The sequence below is a fragment of the Plasmodium malariae genome (assembly GCF_900090045.1).
Source record: "Plasmodium malariae genome assembly, contig: PmUG01_00_3, whole genome shotgun sequence".
Classification (NCBI taxonomy): domain Eukaryota; phylum Apicomplexa; class Aconoidasida; order Haemosporida; family Plasmodiidae; genus Plasmodium; species Plasmodium malariae.
The window spans coordinates 76,765-99,709 of NW_021638313.1; the positions used below are offsets into that span (position 1 = coordinate 76,765).

Here is a 22,945-nt window from a genome sequence, read left to right on the forward strand (position 1 = left end):
AACGATAGAGGTACAACTACAATGAACTTAGTTACTTTATTTTGTAGTTTAATGACCATTTATGTACTTGTAAATTTTATAAAATACATAGTTGGTGTTTGAGAAAATTAGTTATATCCTATTTACATTTCAAATATTGTTTTTATAAATAATATTCTTCATACATCTAATGAAGTTTTTCTTTATACTTAATGGAATTATATTCTTAGCAACAGAAATCGTTTCATAATTATAAATTTTTTCTTATGAGCACTGAATATTATATAAATATATATGGATACATAAAAGTAGAAAAAAATATATTAAATAGTTTTAACATTTTGCATGTTTATACATTAGTTCTATTATAATAATGAATCATTTTCTGAGGTAATTTAATACTCTAATGAATTGTATATAAATATATATTTTTCTAAGCATATAAAAGTAAAATTGGTATTTCTCAATATTCATAATATACATATTTGCTTTATAAAAAAAAATGATACGTACAATATGTATCATGTGTATTTACATTGTGATATGTATGTGATCGTTTAAATTAATTTATAAAATTAGACTTAATATAACTTCTCTATCCTAGTGAATTAATTAATATTTTTAAAAATTATATAATTTTTTTTTTTTTATTGTTCTATGTGATCACTTGAATGAACATTTAAAAACATATTTAATACATTAGTTTAATTTTCATTATATTACGTTGTTCTTCGTATATTAAAATCAAAAACATATCTGTTCTCGTGTTTATATGTATTTTTTATGTAAAAGTAAATATAGCAAGTCATATTTATAAAAAAACTATTATGTGAAATATATGTTTTATAACTTATTTGATATAAAGATATTTTCAGTAGATATTTTTTTTTTGTGCGAGTATGAAATTATGAATACATTAGTATATAATTCTTTTTTAAAGTTTAAATTATTAATAGAAGATTATCGATTTAAGAATTCTTGAAAGATTATTTTTATTTAGAGTTTTAAAAATTTATACGATTACTTTTTATGTTATGTAATTTTTTGTGCTAAGAACATTTTTAAAAAATTAATTATATGTGAAACATATATTGATAAAAAAAAATTATATTGACTTTGCTATCGAATTAATTAAATAACTAAATTATATTAACTATAATGTTTTTATGTAATATACCTTGTACAAAATTTCTCTATAAATATTTAATAATTTTTTATTATATTTCTTATAAATATGTATATAACATTAAAAAAGAAAAAGGTAATATAAAAAAGGTCGATGAATTTATAAACATTTCTTATAGACATAATAGTATAAATAATATTTAATTAAATACTATAACCTTCAATATTTATATTAAGGAAGTAAATGATCAGTTCTTATATATCTTCCAAATATATACTTTTCTAGTAGTTCATATACTATAAATTTGATGTTATAAATACATTATAAATCATAATATAAAGTGTATTATTATAAAAGAATTAACAAATATACGACGAAGAGAATAAAAAGAAAAGTTGTAATAAATGTTGTTTTCTTCATTTATTATTGTATTATTAAATTTATTAATAATATTATGGGAATAACCAGTTTTTCCTTGATATATAAAATAAAAAGATATACAAATTAATAAGGATACATCAATTAAATGAGTTATACTTAATATACAGAATAACGTATTATGTATGCTCTCTACATTCTATATTTTCTATATATTCCATACTTGGTCATATTATGAAAACATATATATAATTTTTTATTTTATTTTGTAAATTAAAAAAATTATTATTTAATTAATTTACTGTATTTAATAAATAACTTATATACACTGAATATTTATTGATGAATTATATTTATAGTATATTTTATAATGTTACATTTTTATAAATAATATTAACATAACAATTTTAGATTATATTTTTGAAGTTATATTTCCCTTTCTCATTGTAAAACAAATTGTAATTATACATTGTTTTTAATAATTTTATCAAAAAAAAAAAAAAAAAAATTAAATAAATAATAATAGGGTTCTATATCATTAAAATTATCTTATTGTTAATTATATCATTTCTTCGTTTATTAGCGTATTAAATACTTATATTATGGAACAAAAATTTAAGTCTTTAATATATAATAAAATTCCTACATTTATATTTTTAACTTGGATATGTCATTCTTACATTTATATGGTTATAATAATGTCTTTTAAGTGTATATATATTATTTATTTTTTTCTATTTTTATTATTGTTAGTGTTTTGTTTTACTGAGAATTTATTCATTTGATTAAAAAATAATTTTTTTCTATTTTTTCAGAGTAGGCAAAGTAAATCATTGGTTGAATGCTACAACCAACATAGAAGGTTATACGCAAAAAATTACCGTTTACTGGCAATATATAAGCAAGATAAGGATTCAAGTATTGTGTATTTAAAAAAAGAGATACCAAATCGAGTAAACAATATAAATGATATGTTTAATAATGAAAAATATTCCTTGGGAATAATTGAACAATTAAATGGGAGTTCACAAGGAAATAAAAGAAGACATCAAAAAGATATGAAAAATAAATCTTGTATATTTGAAACTAAAAAATATTCCCATTTAGAAAAAAAAATCTTCAAAGAACTTGATTATATAGATTTTCTCAAAAACAACAAAACAATTAGTGGTAAAATTTACAAAAAAATAACACTTAAAAAATATGGATTACGAATTGCTTTACCTATAATACTATTTTTGTTGTTAATAACAGTATTAGTACTCGATTTGTCATGGGGCTTGTTGAAGAAAGAAAGTATATGGAAGGCAATAGGTTTAGGTAAAGAGCAATTAGAAGTATTGGAAGGCCCATTATCGTTCATTTTAGAACCTTTGTCAAAGTTAGAATTTTTTAAGCACAATACACTTGGGGGAGCAACTGCTAGTTGTAGTTTGTGCGCTAGTGTTACATCTCCCGAATTAGTTAGTAAAACATGCATATTAGGACAGTTATTTGGACTTTTAATATATGTCATACCTTTCTTTATTTTAGGTGTCACAGTTATATCAGCGATTTTTTTTTACCATAAAAAAGTTAAAAAATACGAAAAAATTAAGTTCAAGAAACAGTAAAACGAACAATAAGAAATATGTTTCATTTTATAAAAATTTTTTTAACATGAAATAATAGCTGTAAAATCATCATTCAATACTTCTTAAACATATCTATAATTATTCATTGTAAATATGAATTCATAGATGTAATCTGTGTGATATACAACAACAAAAAAAACAGGATCTTCTATTTTTGTATACTTGAATTTTCAATGTTTTTTAATTTGAATTATAAATTATCTTTTGTGTTTAACTGTATAATGTTTTTTCATATGTACATTATTGTATTTAAATAGAATTTTAAGAAAAGTATATTTATATATGTTATATTAATATATAACGGAATAATTCATGAAAATTACTGATGTTTGATAATTTATACATGAATTATAATGTCATGATTTTTTTTTATAGTTTTATGTGCTAAGATGATTATTTTTGCGGTTATTAAGAAAGTATATTATCAATTTCTTATTAATGATAAATGTCCTATTTTGTTTTGATGGAAATTTCTGAATATTATTTGTTGCAATTATTTGCATATATTTTTTTCTTTCATTGATAAGAAACATATTATTATTCCATAAAATGTATTTTAATAATGACATATAATATAATTACTGTAAATAATTTTCTATGAACTTTTTTTTTGTATGAACTAAATTTGAAAATATATGTATATATATTCTTATTAAATATCGATTATTTATAGTGATTTTCTAATTTATGGATATTATAACCTTGCAATTAAATTAAAAATAAAATTAATTTATTATTTTATTATTGTGCTTAATTGTGGTATTAGTTTATTTTTGTGGAAATAAATTAAGTAGATATTGTATCTAAATTTTATAAATAAATCTATATATATATATATATATATATATATATATATTTTTATTTTATACATTATTAAAAAATTATTCTAATGAATTAAAAATAATTATACATTTATAGATAAGATGTATAAATCCTTCTTTTTGTATATCTGTAGTAGTATATTTCTAATAATACTTTATATATTTGTTAAAAGATAAATTATTATTAGAAGTTGTAAAAATAAATAGTTAGGTTTTATAATCTTATATCAATATGCAGGTATATGCGTATGTATTTTTGCTATTTTTTATGTTCTCAAATATATTATTAGCCAAGTTTATTTTAAGAACATATAAAAAATATATAGATTATACAAAAAAATAGTAATTCTTTAACATATATAAAGCTCATTTTTTAAATTTAAAATAAGGTAATAATACAAAAAAATTTTGTTATATATTATTAATATATAATTAATAATATTTAAATTTATTAAATAGGTATTAATAAGTTTTATCTTATAAAGTGATCCATTTGCTGTTAGAATGTTTAATTAAATTAGTGTAATATGTTCAGTTTTCCATTAATTTTTTTTTGGAAAGTAATTTTAATCTAAAAATTTCATTTATTATATTTGATTTTCTATAAATAGATACGAAATTATTATTGTGATAGTAATATATATTTTAGTTACTATACATAGCAACTCATAAAAAGTGTTTATTAAATTAGGTTGGAAATAGATATTTTTTTTTTTTTTTTTTTTTTAATATATGATGTATAAAAGTAAAATATTCTAAGAGAACTAATCTATCATATGCTAATTCTTCAATGTAAAAACTTTTAAACATTAGATATGTATATACTTTTGCATTCGAAATTGGTAAAATATTTTAATATCATAAAAGATATTAAATTTTTTTATTTCTATATGTAATATTATAATACTTGTTATATAAATTTTCATATATTCATGAGTATTTTAAAATGTATACTTCAAAAAATTTATTTATTTCATTTTTCACTTTAAATATCTATTCTTATAAAATGTTAACACAATTTCACTCGATACTTATATATTTTAAAAAGTCAATACTAGAAATGAAATTATACACTAGTAATTTAATAATGTTATTTATTAAATAGATGTTAATATAAATTTTTAAGCTAAGTAGGGAAAAACAATTAAATTATCCTTTATTATTATTAATTAAAAATTATTGTTAAATGTATGGAGGAATATATATGTTCTACATAATATGTACCATGTCATTATTGTTCTATTCCTTTTATAGATTCCTTGGATGTTAGTGAATACATAATATTTTAAATATAATAGTTAGAATATTATTGTGAGTCTAATTATTTATTAAGTAATGTAATATTTTTTTTGACTATGATTACAGTGCATGTGTTGTTTTCATGTGATATGAATCTTTAAAAAAAATACATGTTTACATTATATGAATAATGAAATAAGATAGTTAATATATTAAGTACATTTACTTTTGTTAGATATAATATATTAATCTACTTGTTAATTGTTTTATATTCACTTGAACTGTTTCTGAATATATGTAATATTTATTTTATATTTAAAAAATATTATAAAAAAAAAAAATATATATGTTAATTAAAACTAGTTATTTTAGAATTAGTAAAAAAATATAATATGCAGAAGAAAAAAATATAAATAAACAAATATCATATTTATAGTTAATAAATTCCTGTATGGTTAGTTAAATATTCTCTGATATATCATTTAATATTAATATATTATTTTGTTTTGAATGATATATATTGCTGATATTCATATGGAATACTGTAATATGATCTCGAAAACAAATTTATAATAAATTAAAATAACCTAATTATTTCACTTAGTAAAACAATTAACTATTATGCAGTACAATAAAATAAGGAAATAGTAAAAAACATTTTTATTCTTTTATCATTATTAAATGCTTTTCTTTTATAGAACATTATGTTTTAGTGTAGATATTTGTTATAACTACAAAAATAAAATTATTTAACATTATTACTTTTATCAGTTATAAAATAAGAATTTATCATTAATATCGTATTTATTTTTGTTTATTCATTATTTCATCTAACGTTTTATATAATAATTGCATTTATTTTAACATTTTATTCATGCGACCTAAACCTACATTTTAGTGTTTGTACACCTCTCCTCCATATACAAATTTATATATTCTCCTTTGTTTTGAATTTTTATGAATTTTTTACAAATATATACATGAATATATGAGAAATGAAGATATATTAATTGTGTAAATATATATTTAAAACGTTGTTCAATTTTGTATTTCCCCTTTTTATTTATCTTTTACACTTCTATGTGTTACCTTCCTTTTTTTCTGTATATATTTTCTTTTACCCTTGCATTTAATATTCGAAAAATTATAATTATAAAACATAAAATTTTTATATTTTAAGTAAATCACCATGTACAGTAATTTAAAAAAAAAGGGAAAAACTAGAATTAGTTTTTTGCTATTGTCACGAAGTTAGTGATGAATGTATCGAACAATGAACAGTTATAAGAATTCTTGTATTTTATGTAATTATAATTATAAATTTTAATTTGCTTTCTGTTATTTTTATAGTATTATTTTTTATCTAAAAGATAAAAGATAGTGAACAAACAATTTTAGTAAAAAAGAAAATAGAGAATAGAGATCATAGCAATATGTAAAATGTAAAAATAGAAATAAGCAAATAATCAACATTACACTTTAATTTATTTAAGTTACATTTTTATCTATTGGGGGGACGTAATATTAGTAAAAGAATGTTATTCTAAAAAAAATGGCAATGAAGAAAAAGAAATACGATAGCTAAGAGACCACGCAAAAGTAAAGTGGAACAAATGAAAACAGGAAATATAAAAAAAAAAAAATAAAATAAAGTACAATTAAGTATGAAAACAAATATATAAGAGTAATATACATTTAAAAAATGTTTCTTATATTATTTCCCTGTGTGAAGGGACAATTAAAAAGAAATTCTTCTATAAAAAGAAGATGAATATAAATATAAATGTTTAATGGAAAGCATATATGAATAATAAAATTAGTAAAAGTAAATGTTTACAGCTCTCTTTTACTGCATTTTTTCTTGTCTTTGTCCGTGTACGAGGACTAAAAACTGCGAAAACAAATTTATAATTATGTACGTTATTCGAATATATGATTATAAAAAATAAAATCTATTTTATTCGAAAAAATTTTATGTATCATATATGTTTCTACCTCATGTACATGTAACTGAGAATGCATTTATGTATATATATGCATGAAATAGATAGGATTATGTGTCCATTCATTTGTTTCCACATATGCACATTCCTAAATTTCATATTATGCATATTTATTTTTATACGTATAAAATACATTATATTATTTGATCATATTTTAAAGGTGATAAAGGAAGATTTTACTCCTGAATAAAGGACACATAATCAAATTAAAACAAACAAATGAAATAAAATGTATTTTATATGGAATGATTTATCTTTTCTCACTTACGATATGGTCTCATTATATTATTATTGTAACTGAGTTTAATAAATATATGTGTAAATTTTTTTTTATGTTATAGTCCCCATCAAAAGAATACTTTTATAAAGGTGATAATGTGTACATAGATCGTTTAAAACAAAATAAATCGACTAATACATCTATGGTATGGATGTAATTTCATGTAGATAAATAAATGAAATAGTTTGAGGATACAATTACGTGGATGTCCATGTATGTTCATTAGATAGCATTAATCGTGTGTGAATATTTATGTAAGCATATAAAACACACTTGCATATATATATATTTCTTTTTTTTAATGAACTATCTTTCCTTGTACGTGTTAGAATATTTATGTTGTCAAGTCATATATACATGTGAATGTGCATGTATATATAAGCAAACTTTTGCATGTTGATATTTTTCTTTTCTTGTTTTTTAACACATTACCATATTATTTGCTCACATTTTAGATATATCTATATAAAAGTATATGCAAATAGGATAGAAAGAGTCAAACTATAGAATACCAGTATATGACAAGAAAAAATATCACCAATGCATAATGTTCATTGAAAAAGATATTTCCCATAAGGATGATAATAAAGAAAAACATTATACGGAAATATATACGGCAACTAAACAGGGTTTAATTTATATTAATCAGATGCACAGTAAAATTGTCCAACAGAATATGTATTATATTACATTCAAATTACAAACGTACTTTTTATTAAATTTATCGAATATTCCTATTCAGAGTTTTAATTAGCACAATATTTGTAAGCATTGAGAAAACCAATACACATACCTAATGCAAATGATTATAGTGCAATGTTATAAAGAAAAAATATATAAGTTAAACTCCTTAATCATTTTTTTAGTAATAATTTCTTTAGAATTACCAATAAGTATATTTGGCCTTTTATATACAGTTTGCAATTGTTTTGGTAGTTCGCTTTTATCATGAAAATCTAGTATTTCTAAATTTGGACATGTTAATGGTTATATACTATATTCTGCTTACTTATATTTTTTTACTCGAATTGATTCTTTTATTTCTTCAAGAACATCATCAAAGTAATTAATAGATGATAACGAATAATGAGCATTTTCGGAATTATCTTTAAATATTAATGAACTACTTGAGTTTTGAAAATTATCTTAAAAATAATTTTTTAAATTAAATACTGTCTTCTGAGAATCTATATTTGTTTCCGTATATAATAATCTGTGTAACCTATATTTGATGTATTATTTATGTTGATTTTTTATTCCATATTTTGTCAGAATTAGTTCACTGTAAATTAAAATAAATATATAATATTTATAATAATATCTGTATTTTTATATTAATATATTATTCATTTTAATATAAAAATGTAAGATTACAAAAAATGTATACAAATTATTGAATATAATAATTAACTTTATAGGAATATTGGAATATCCACATTAAAAAAGTAAAGAGGAAAATGTTATTTTTTTGTTCTATTGTGATGAATGTATTTAAAATACTAAAACTTATGTGATGATAAAATTTTAAGGAATATATTTTTTTTTGAAAATATTCAATATAATATTTGATATAATTTTTTTTTATTTAAAAAAATTTTTAAATTTATATCTTTCTTAAATTAGTATTAACTATAAAATATATTCAACATAAAATTGAGAAATGATGCATTAAACAAAAATATTATACTAATTTTTCTATATAATAATATTTTTAATTAAAGTAATATAGATAAAAAAGGTTTAAGAAAAAACATTAAAAAGCGTATAACCAATTATTACATAATAATTGCAACTAGGAATAATGTAAAAAATTTATTTCAAATATTTTGTATATACTTGTATATTTTTTGCATTAAATATAAATCTGCTTTCTTAATTTATCTATGAAACTCAATAGGAAGATATAACTTTATAAGGCATGAAGTATACAAGTTATACTTTAAAAATATAGAACTTTTAAAGGATATGTTGATTAAAATAGTAAATAAAATTTTGCAGTCTCTTAAAGCATTACATATGACAAATATTTTAAAATAATTTGAAATAAGCATAACAATTAGAACAACAAAATGTGTTAAAATAAAAATGTTTTAATAAAATTTAATTTGCGTTTAGCATTATAAAATATTAACAACTTATATATTTCAACTAAAAATGCTTAATAGAATCTTAAGGATAAAATATATGATATCTCAGTGAGTTAATTTAATTATATATTGATAAAACTTAAAATAAAGTTTTATTTTTTTAAACAATATGAAACAAAATTTTGTTAAAATCTTGTGATATTTATAGCCTTTTATATTATTGAATATAGAGGTATATTAAAGATATGATATAATATTAAAAATAAAAATTTGAAGTATAAAGTTTATTTTAAATTCTTACGATTAAGTAAGAAAATACAATTAAAAAAAAAAAAAAAAATTAATAAAAAGTAACAAATTTATATAAGAATGTTATAAAGAATAATATATACATACTTAACTAACATTTTTATGATACACTAAATTGGAATTATATTATATTTTATATTGTGTAGTAAGAATAAAATTATAATAATACAGTAAAAAAGTTCAGAAAATGTATTTTAGAACAATAATAAAAAGATTATGAATTAAAAAATATAAATTAGCCTTATGATTAATATAGAAATTATTAGTTAACATTATTTACATGGTTATTATAATATTAATTTAAAAGTTAATGAATTTTTTTCTACGATAATTAATATTCTATAATTCACCTTTATAACTTGATATAGTATAAATATATTTGCGATTTATGAAATACATCTGCCTTATAAAGATTAAATATCAAATAATTCATATTATCATCTTCTATATATATTAGGTTTATAATTATCATACATTACTATGTTTATATATCTTGTTTATATATATATAAATGTTGATGTACAGGTTGGTAAAAATTTTTTTTTTTGTATATTTAGATGATTCGTTATGTATAATATTATTTATATTGGTACATTTAAAATATTTTTCTTATACTATATTATTATACATATATAATAAATTCATACATATTGTAATGTACTTTGTTTGTATAAAAAAACTGAGGATAAAATGTGAAGACGTATATTAAAAAATTTCATTGGAATATCATTTACATTTAAAATTAATTTATAAATAACTTCATAATATATAAATTTAATATTTTATGATTTTTTGTGTACTTTCTTTTAATTAGTCAATATATATGTGTATTCATAAAGAATTTTTAATTTTTGAAAACAATAAAATTTTGAAATTATGGATTTCTAGTTCCTATATTTTTTTTTTGTTGCTGTTGTTGTTGAGAAAATAAATAGCCTTATTATGAGGATTAAAGTATTTGGATAATATATTGTCTACAGAATATGGCATAGAACTACTTTTTCACAATTCTATAGAAAAGAATGACGAAACAGTTATACGCTATTTTCATATAATATTATGTAACTAATCTTTATTTTATCTGATATAAATATATTGGATATTTATAAGATCATAAGAAATAATGAAAAATATACAAATCTTATGTTAATGCTTGAGAAAAAGGAACAATTTGGAATACATGTTTTTATGTAATGAAGTATTTAATATAAAGTAATATCTGTAATATTTTTAGTGTTATACATAGAATACATATAATCTCTAAATATTGTAAATGCACATGTGTACATCCGGTTATTTTGATAAGCAACAAATAAAAATATGTGTTGTATTTTTTATGGATTTGTAAATTTTAATAATTTCTACTTGGTATTTTAGCGTACTATTTAATATTAATTAAAAAATATTAGTATTATATATATATTTGTATACATAAGTATTTTTCTATGAACAATATATATTGAGGATATAAAATAAATAAATGATAGAAAAATTCATATAATTTTATGGAATTCCCATAACTTATGTTTTAAATTATGGTTTTTATATTCAATTTTGTATAATATTCTGGTCTAAATGATTATTTGTTTAGATAATTAAAAACAAGTCATTATTAGTTTTAAATTAATAACATGTGTGTCTTTTTTTGTGTTTTGATGTAACTACTTTAGAGTATTATGTTTCATTGTTATATATATAAATATTTATATAGTTCAATTTTTTACTCCAAAATACTCTTATTATTTATTATACAAAATAGGTTTTATTAGTAATGGGTTATAGAACATAGATGTACTATAAAATTCATTTTAGCTTTTTTTTCTAGTGTACAAAAGAGAAAGTATAGATAAATAATAAAATATTATGTTTATAAAATGAGAGTTACAACAGTTTAATAACTTCAGAATTTTAAAATATAACAATAAAATAACAAGAATAAATTATTCATCATTATATTATTGTTTATAACTATAGTGGTAATTCAATATTTCTGTAGATAGTTAAATGTATATTAAGTTAAAAATTTATAGATGAATATGTTTTATATATAAATGTCAATAAAATATTAAATTAACGTTAATGATATATTAATGAATAATATACAAAATTGCTATTTGGGTTTTATCATGATAGTGATCATCTAAAATTATTTTATATATCGGCAAAAGGCTAAATAAACTTTAGGGTTAATAAATATAAATAAATTTTTTTTGCAATTTTTAGGAATTATGTATTTATTTAATTTTGCTTACTATTTGTTATTCTTTGATATATATATATTAAGTATAATTTTAATATTATATTTAGGATACAACAATACATATATTTTATATAGACATTACTAATTCTTTTATATGCTCATTTTTTAAAAAAAAGGAAATAAGAAAATTTTTTTTTCAATATATAATTCATAAATTTAGTTTTAGGATTTAGAGTTAGGATTCAATTTATTACTTTAGAATAGTAATTATTTATTAGTATAATTTTAGTTTTAGTAGAAGTTGTATCTTATTAATACTGTGTATCACAAAACTTCTCCAAAAGAGGTGTGGATATCGGCATTAATATTTTTATAATAACATTTACATAATTATTAATTTAATTGCATTTTTTAATAATTACTTAAATATATGTAAAAAAGTAAATTTATAAAAAGAAATTAGAATTTTTATTCTTTATAAAATTATATAAATACATTATACAATCTAGATTATTTGTATTTTAAAACCTTTAATCAATATCTACTCTATATATTATTTATTTTTATTTTTTATCAAATTCTTTTTAAAAATATATATTTATTTAAAAAATAAAGAATAAATTGAAATCGATACATTTAAAAATTATTTATTTAGAAATATTCATATATATTATACTTAATTAGATATTACAACCTTAAACATATATATTACAAAAATGATGTATTGTTCTAATTTATTTATAAAATAAATATTTATTCATAGATTACGTAATATTTTATAAATATTTTTTTTCATATGTACAGTATTCCGTGGAAGATTGAACATAGTACAAACACATAAAAAAACATATTAAAAAAAATAATGTTTTCTTTATTTATTATAACTTTTATTATAGTTTTATATAATTAACATCATTTAACAATAATAAATAGTTTAAAAAAAAAAGAAAGCGTTTAAAAATCATAATTCATAATAGGAAAACTTCGTTGATAATTATTATTACCTTTATATATAGAACAATATAATATATATATTTTATACGATCTATACGATGAATTCCACTTTCTAGATAAATAAATTCAATATTAAAAAATTATATATTTTTTTTTTATTTTTAAAAATATTAAAAAAATATGTAATATACTTAGTGTAATATATTAAAATGTATATATATAATATATAGGAATGAAATCATTTTATTTCATTTTAATAATAATTAGCTTTTTTCTTAAAAGAACTTTAAGATAAAAATTATGTGATGTATTTTTAATTTCATTTTTCCTTGAAAATATCGTTTAATAAATTAGAATAAGATATAATACATAATATTCTTATGAAAGAATAAAAAGTCTCAAAAATAACTTTTGAAATACATATATCGTTTTTTATTATTAGAAGTATATTTTATTATTATTAATTTTTTCCTTAGAGAATATATCGGATTATTAAAAACTTTAGCTCATGGATCAGAGAATTATGTTACTTTTATTAATTAAATATTTTCTGTTTATGCTTTTAACATGGATATGTGATTTATGGAATGATGCGGTATTATAAAATTATTGGAGTATATTTGTTTTATTCATATTATTATAATTTTAATAATAATATATTTTTTTTTACATTTATATCTTTAATTCAGTTAAAAATATAATAATAACATTTTTTTATTTTAGAGGTCCATAAATAAATCTTTGTATGATAACTTAAAAGTTAATAGAAAATTAGATATAGGAAATTACAGATTACTAGCAAAATGTAAGAAGAAAAAGGATTTAAATATTGTATCGTTAAATGAAGATATAGCAGATAACGTAGAGTGCGAGAAGAAAACAACATATAATAATGAAAATGTGTTCACAAAACTAAAGAAACAATCTAATATATATCCATTAAATAAGGCGCAGTACTACACAGAAGTTATGAATTATAACAATGGAATTTTTGATGGAAAATATTTTCATTTTGAAAAAAAATGGATCAAGAAAAAAGATTATGATAATTTTCTCGAAAAAAACAGGAGAATTAGAGACATAAAATTAAAAAAAATAAAATTTAGAAGCTACGGATTTGGAGTTGCTATATTTATTCTTTTTTTCTTGTTTGGAATAGGATTACCCATATTAAAAGGATTAGATTATTTGAATGAAGTGTTATCACCTTTGGAGAGTGTGCTAACAAGTTTAGCTTCAGATGAAGCAAAAAAGTTCTCTTTTCTAATACTATTTGGCATAGTTATCATTATATTATCTGTTTTAATTATAGGATCAATTCCCAAAATCTTAAAAAATAATGAAAAATATAAAAAAATTAAGTATATGACTGAGTGAATAGTATAATAAGTATTTCTTTTTCTGTAAGAATTCAATCAATATGATGTCATAACTGTGATACTTTTAGTGCTATAATTTTTATATTCACAACTATGATTTTTACAGTTTTATAGATGCAGGTGCGTATAGCTTTTCATTTTTATATGGAGTGGTAATAAAATATATTCGTTCTTTTGCTAATTTCAATGTTTTAATGTTTTTCATTTTGTATAATAAATTATTATTACAGAAAAATTAAATATTATTGCTTAATATTTATATTTGTTTAAAATATATTTTTATAAAAATTTATGTACATGAGGTAAAATTAATATAAATTTATTGATGTCGCTTTACAATTTATATTTAGAATGAAAAATAATTGTGCCATATTTTTTATCATCTTCAAGCTTAATATGATTATTGTAGTTCTAATAAGAAAAATATATGACTAGCTTTATATTAAAAAATATTATGTTTTCTTTTGTAATTGATGAAACTATGTAAATATATACTGTTACAATGATATATATATATATTTTTTACTCAATATAAAAAGCAAAATATTTATTTTATTAAATATATATATTCTTTTTGACTTCTTAAGAGATGTTAGTTTTTTTTTTTTTCTTATGGTATATCTCGGGAATTATGTATATAATAAAATAATATCCATTTAAAACATGTTTCTGAGTTTGGGTAGAATGGTTAATATTTTTATTTTATTATTGTTAATATTTTATTTTATTTATTAATATTATGCCCATTTTTAAATATACAATTAATTTTTTTAGTAAATGAAAAATATAAATCTTACACATTTAAGAAAATGATATACCTTTATATTTATGTACTTAAAAAAAAAAAAAAAATTTTAAAGAAAAATAACATGAATTTTAAGTATATTTTTTTAATCTATAAAAGAACTTTTAATTTATAGCTTATACTTTTAATATATTAACTAAAACAATTTTTTTATTACTGAAATATATTTTAAATTAAAAATAAATTATTAATAATATTAAGAATTCGTAAGCGAACGAAGAATACAATTTTTATGAATTAATTAGGTTAAAAATATTTCAACATGGTATTGCATAAACAAATTAATAAAGAAATGTTTTATTATTATTTTTATAATATTTGTTGTTATTTACATTATTATGTTGTTGTCAACATATATATAATAAAGTAAAATTAAAAACAATTATTAAAAAAAATATGAAAGACTACATAAGTTTTTAATACTTATTAATAATATGAACTATATGCTAAGCTTTTCTATCTTTACCAAATTTATGGTAACTATAAAGAAAAGGTCATAAAAAATAATATTGAGGATTTTTTCATCATACAAAAATTTTTATTTGTCTTTTTTATTTGAATAAGTTAATCTTTTAATAATGTGTTATAATGTTAGTATTACATATTTGTTGTTTTATTATTTTGAATATGATATTAAGTATAATCCTGAAAATGTTATGTTTAAATTAATAACAAAAATAATGATATATAGTAAATTACAATACTATATAGTTATTTTTATTAATATATAAGTGTGAATATCTGAAAATTTCTAATTAGAAAATTAGAACAACAGCTAAAATTTTTACATGATGAAAGAAGTAAGTCCCACTTACTAAAATATCATATGTATAACAACGTGTATATAGTGAGTTTCATGGATCCTATAAAAGAGTAATTCTCTTTGAAAACTAAAAGAAAGAATAATTAATTTTAATATTTTTTAACCTTTACATATTATCATGTTGCTATTATATTTATGGGAATATTTGCCGTATTCTTCCTTTTGTATAAAGTAAATAAAAAATAAAATATAGGAATATAATCACTATTTGTTACTAATATTATTTTAATGAAATATTTATAATTATATAATAATTTTATATATATATTTTATTTATCATATATCTACTTGTTTTCTGACCTTGGATATTATATTTATACAAGGTTATTAGGATAACAAAAAAAAAATTACGAATAATTGTCCAATAAAATACATTTATGAATTATTAAAAATTGGACATGAGTATATCTATTTGAATCCTAACAAGAGCATGATTTTTGTCGCTTTATTCTTGTAGAAAACTCCTTACTAACATTTTATATAAAATATCTTCCAGATAATATCAATAATATTTAAAATTTCGCATAATTGGACAAAATTTTAATTCTCTTCATTTTAAAGGGAACAAATTAAAATATACGTTTAAAATATAGTCTTAATTAAAACGTATATATTCTTTATATTTTTTGAATAATATATTTATTTACGGATATTTATTTTTCTATTTATACAGTAATCTTATCGTAGTTATTAATTCTTCTATTTCTTGTTTCTTTATTTTTTTAAATGTTTTTTATTCCTCTTTTAATAAGTATGTAACAAATGTTAATTCATATTACTGGGTAAAAAATCTACATTTACGTCATAGTGTTGTCTTATATATTTACGTTTAAAAATTTTTTTTTTGTACGATAATGAAAATATGATATACAAAAATATTTTTATGCAATTGTTTCTTGAATCATGTTCTATTTATGGTAACCTTTTCTTTGAACAATTTTTATATAAATATTTTTGCAACTCTTATAAATTTTAAATACTTTCTTTTAAGTTTCGTTTATCGAATTTATTAATATATCTTCCCTTATATGTAACCTTTATATTACTAAATATACTACTTTTTAATGTATGTAATATTAACTGTAATTTTTGTATAAAAATCTCATTGAGAATGACAGTTTACATGGTGAAATCTTCTATTATATCTGTTTATTACTTTTTATATGTTTTGTAAGGATTATCTATTTGCTTAAGGTTCCTTAATTTCATTTATTTTCTTTCATTGTAAACATTTACGCAGACAACATTTGACTGGATTAAACTATATAGAAGAAAATAAATGTGTATATATATACTCAAAAATAATAAATTATTTTTTATTTTTTTCGTAAAAATGTAATTTACAAATTGTGGTATAATATTCGCACAATTATGTACAATTTATATTAACCTTATATAAAATGAATAAAGTGAAAGATGTTATAATACTACAGCTGTTATTAAGGTGGAAACAAATAAGTAATTTACTTTTGTAGGTGGTAAAATCTGTGGTATATTAGAGCGAGAAGTTACAGCGGATATTTTTTTATTATGTGCTTTTTTAAATCTGTTTAACTCTTCAAGAAATTCGTTATTTTTATATCCGGAGCATCATTTATAATGTTTAGTATCAAAATTATAGTGATTTCCAATTATCGCTTCCATTATCATTAGGTTTATCGTATTTACCATTAAAGCTATTCAAATCCTCATAACTGTATAGATTTTTAAGATTTTTTAGAATACGAGAATTAATTATTTTTATTTCTTGCTTACATGTATCATTAATAAATCCTGTTATATCAACTTTAATTTTATTAAACAAATTATATTTATCATGAAAATTACCAGTATTTAGTAGATAATTCAATTATTTACATCTATCATGAGCAGCAGGTTCGTCCTTCTTCGAATATATACTATTTAAGTACTCACTGAACGTTGGACATTAAGAGACAAAATCTGAATAAATAGAATTATCTGAATCTATTGAATAAATAGTACTACAAAGGGTATTATTAATTTCTCAATTTTGGGAGGCGAATGAATTAAATTTTTCTTTATATTTAAGAAACGTTTTCACTGTATCGTCCTAAAAATAAAACAAAAAATTATAATATATAAATGGAAAAAATAATATTTTTTGAAAAAAAATATTTATTTCATTTAAAGAACACCAAATTTTTGTAAAAACATGATACTCATTTGAATATAAGGGAAAAATAAAATATGAGTTCTAAACATTGTAGGATGTCATTGTATTAAATAAACGTTAATTGGGTAGCAAAAATTCAATCCATATCAAATTATTTGTATATGTAAAAAAATGATATATTATATGTTGATTTTTTATAAATTTATTTTTTTGATACACTGAATTTTAAAAATAATTACTTAACTAAAAATACTCTTTAGTTTTTAGTTAAAATTGAAATAAGTCAGTATTGTGTGAATAGTATAAAAGAATAATATTTTAATTGTAAATATGATAATTTCAAAAAAGGGATTACTTTACATTTATTAAAACATATTCCAGAGTACCATACACTTTACAATTATTTTTGTAAAAAAGTGTATTATATAATTTTATTGAAATATTATACAATAAAATAAAATATTATTAGTACATATTCACATAAAAAGAATATCATATTGAAATATCTACTTATTAATATACTTATATCACTTAAAATATCATATGTACATAAATTTAATCTCTTTGGAAGGTATAGAATATTCTCTTTTATTAACTTTTATTCGTTACTAAGGATAAATAAAACATGTCAAATTATTTCAGTTTTTATTATACTATTATATTGATTTATATGTTTGTTAAGAAAAACTTCTTGATTATAGCTGTAATAGAAATTTAAGTATATGAAAATATAATTTAACTAAAATTTTAATAAAATATATAGAAAATAAGGGAACTTTGTAATTTAAATATATGATTCATCAGAAAAAACGCCTTTAATAATAAATGTATTTTTAAAAAGAGAGATTATATCGTATACTTATAGAATAATCCACTAATTTTACCCATTATATTACATAGCGAAGTTAACATTTTAGTTAATTTTTACATCTTATAAATTTGAAATAATAAATGTATATTGAAGAAATATACTTATTAAATATCGACTACTTTTTATAATTCATTAAATTGAAGATTCTAACATATTTCTATTAAAAAAATAGTTAAAATCATTTATTATTTTATTATAGTTCCTAATTATAGTTCTATTTACATTTTGATCGAGCTATTTGAATATATATTATTTTGATAATAAATAAATTTATTATATTTTGTTTTTATTTTTTACGTCATTGTAGAATTAAATTTAAATATATATTAAGAGTTAGTAAGTAAAAAGATATTTCTTAACTTCATAATTGTTAATTTCTAAAAGTGTGTTATATATAAGTATAAATCTAAATTAACATTGGAAGTTATTAAAATAATTATGTATTTTATACAAAATTTTATTCCTTAGTAAGTATTTATTTATATATTTATTATTATTTTTTTTTTTTTTTTTTGGTTGTCCATAAATTTGTTGAGTTTTAAATAAACATGTAGTATATGTTGATTACTACTAATTTATTTATATTTGTAACGCGTAAATCTTAAATAAAATATAAGCAAAAAGAAAAAAGAATTAATTATATTTTGCAGATAATTCATAAATGGATATTCAGTTCTCAGTTTACAGATAAAAAATAGTAATCATTTATTAGCGTAATGTTGTTTTTAGTTAAAATTTTATATAAAGAATAATTAATGTTGCATATTAGTATGTAGTTACATTAATTCTAATTATATATTCTTTCATTATATTATATATACAATAACGTAGATATTGTTTTAACGTTATATTATGGAACTTCAATATTTTTGAAAAAAAATATAGATACCCAAAAAGGATATATATATTTCCATTCTTGAATGTACTAAAGAAATACATTTTTGATCTAAGGTTATTCTGATTTTAATAAATTTTAAATAATAATTAATCTATATATTTTTTTTTTTTTTTTCATTACTTTTTATTATATTTCTTATATATATATATACATAATTAAAAATAAAAAAAATGTTGTATTGATGAAATTACAAAATTTTTATTTAGCAGTAATAGTATCATTTATATATAATAAAAAGTGTTTCTCTATGAAATTATATTAAAAAAAAAAAAATTAGTGTTCACTTACTTATATATATATTTTTATTCATAGATTAGTTATTCATTTTTATGTTTAGTTTCTAAGATATATAATGTTATATTATAATGAATATGTTTAAAATGTAGTTAACGCAAAGGCTTTTAATAATATAAAAAGGGAAGGTTATACATAATATTTTTTTCTTTAGTTATTATTACTATTATTATATCATCATAACAATTAATACATTGTTGTCTACAAGTTTTTCTGAAAAGAAATGTTTATGGAATTAAATTTTTTTAATAGTCACTCATCAAATCGTTAATATTCTCATTATATATGGAACAATCTATTCTCTATATTCTCTATATTATATAGAATATAGAAAATACATTCTATATTAACTAAATATTTCCTTATATGATAAAAAAATGTATTTTTTTACTTTACATTGAAAAAGTTTAATAAAAAAATAATTTAATTACACGAATATATAAAAAAAAATATTTTTTGTATATAATAATGAATTATAATAAAATCATTTTAATGAATATAACATTTTACTTAATAATATTAAGAAAACATTTTATAATATATATTTTTAATGTTATTTTACTTCGCTGTAAAAAATATTATAATTATATACAATATATTTTTTACCGAAAGGTAGTAAATATAGAAAAAATAATCAAATATATTGTATATAATTTTTTATCATTAGAAGAATTTTATGTTTTTGTTATTATTTTTATTACTTAATACATTGAAATGCTGAAAATCTATATCATGGAAAAAAATATTAAATTATTATTTTTTAATATTTCAGCGTTTATATTTTTAACATGGTTATTCCATTTTAGCATTGATAATGTATGATAATGCCATTTACTCATATATGTACAATTTATATTTTTGTTGTTATATTTTTATATATTCAGTTTTTTAACATGAAACTATTTATTTTTTAAATAGTTAATATTTGATTTTTTCTTTTTCAGAGCACGCTTAACAAATTTTTAAAAGATAACTCTAATAATGATAGTAAATTAGATGGAAAACATTATCGATTATTAGTAATACATAAAGAAGAAAGTGATTCAAATATACTAGGGTTAAAACAAGACATGTCAAATAATAGAGTGAAAGAAAAAAAATATTTATCTAATAATGAAGGTGAAACCCCAGAAAAAAAGAAGCATTTATATAAAAGTTCATCAAAGAGTATAAAAGATCATAGGAATGCTATGAAAAAAGAAGCTAATATATTTGAAACAAAAAAATATTCCTGTATTGAAAAAAGAATATTTAAAGAACTTGATTTTGAAGATTTTCTTAAAAGAAACAAAATGATTAGTAATAAGATTTACAAAAAAATAATGTACAAAAAGCTAGCATTGCGAATTGCTTTACCTTTATTATTGTTCTTGTTGTTATTAACTGTGCTCATAACAGATTTTACATGGGGATTAATAACTAAAACAACAGGGCTGTGGGATGTATTAGGATTATCGGAAATTCTAAAAGGTTGGGCAGAATGTAGTGAGGGTTGTTGGTTGAAGACAATGTTAGAATGGTTAAAAAATAATTCATCATGGTTTTGGAAGCATAATTCAATTTTTGGTGAAGTTACGCATACAGGTTGTACTGCAACAGATGTTAGTACAGGTTGCATATTAGGACAGTTATTTGGTATTATAATATATGTTATACCTTTCATTTTATTAGCTATCACAGTTATATCAGGAATTATCTATTACCATAAAAAAGTTAAAAAATATGAAAAAATTAAATTCAGGAAAAGATAAAACTAATAATAAGAAATATTTTTTATTTTATAAAGTATTTAATATGAAGTTATAATTATAATATATTTAGTTACATATCTATTAGACTTCCTCATAATTGCTTATATTTTATAAATATACATACAGATAAGTCGTTTTTTCGTAAACAACTGTACAGCATATAATCTCACTTTTTTTAAACTTGAATTTCTAATATTTTTGAATTTGCATTATAAAATGTTGTTTGAGATTGAATAATTTTTATGGTTTAGTGTTTATTTTTATATATTTAAATAGGTTGCCTTTAAAAATAAGTATACACATATATGTGCGTTAAAGTGAATGTAAAATAGCACAATTTACATAATTTTACTAAAGTATTTTAATTTAATTTTTATTTAAAAATGATAGATTTCTGTTTATTATTCTGTTCTAATATGAATCTATTATTTTATCCTGTTGTGAAGAAAATTTATAATTACCATCATAATAGGAATAAATTTGTCTTGGTTTGTATTTAACAAAAAGGAAGTGAATATATGTCGTATTTTTATATGTATATATATATTTCTTATATCTTGGAGAATGGATAATATTTATTTTATAAAATAAGAGTATGAGAAGCATTTTATAGAACATAACTACTGTATAAATCTTTTGAATGTACATTTATTTTAATTTGCATTATATAACATTGAAGTTAAAAATATATAAGTATAATATATTATTATTAAATTTTAATTATAGTATTCTTTTAAGCAATTATATATTTTTTATATATCTATAACAGAATGAATAGTTAAAAACATTAATTGTACTATTATGGTTCCTTATTGAAATTTTTATTCAATTTTGCATTAAAAGTATTGTATATATATATATCTTAAAAATTTATAAATTAAGTACATATATTTTTCATTTTTTATATATCTAATGTATTGAATTAATGAAATAAATGTAATAATATTTTAATGAATGATATATATAAATTCTTGTTTTTG

General features: G+C 18.6%; 3 protein-coding genes across 3 annotated transcripts; all 3 read left to right on the forward strand.

Moving 5' to 3' along the window:
- Positions 1–2,085: 2,085 nt before the first annotated feature.
- Positions 2,086–3,096, forward strand: PmUG01_00014700 (fam-l protein; the record flags this gene model as incomplete). Its single annotated transcript, XM_029005655.1, has 2 exons — positions 2,086–2,172; positions 2,299–3,096. 2 exons carry the CDS (start codon positions 2,086–2,088, stop codon positions 3,094–3,096), a joined length of 885 nt encoding a protein of 294 aa, XP_028859177.1.
- A 10,422-nt stretch (positions 3,097–13,518) lies between these two features.
- Positions 13,519–14,387, forward strand: PmUG01_00014800 (fam-m protein; the record flags this gene model as incomplete). The annotated part of the gene is made up of 2 exons (XM_029005666.1): positions 13,519–13,605; positions 13,734–14,387. The coding sequence occupies 2 exons, from the start codon at positions 13,519–13,521 to the stop codon at positions 14,385–14,387; spliced, it is 741 nt and encodes a 246-aa protein (XP_028859178.1).
- Positions 14,388–20,928: 6,541 nt separating this feature from the next.
- Positions 20,929–21,965, forward strand: PmUG01_00014900 (fam-l protein; the record flags this gene model as incomplete). The annotated part of the gene is made up of 2 exons (XM_029005677.1): positions 20,929–21,030; positions 21,159–21,965. 2 exons carry the CDS (start codon positions 20,929–20,931, stop codon positions 21,963–21,965), a joined length of 909 nt encoding a protein of 302 aa, XP_028859179.1.
- Positions 21,966–22,945: the final 980 nt, after the last annotated feature.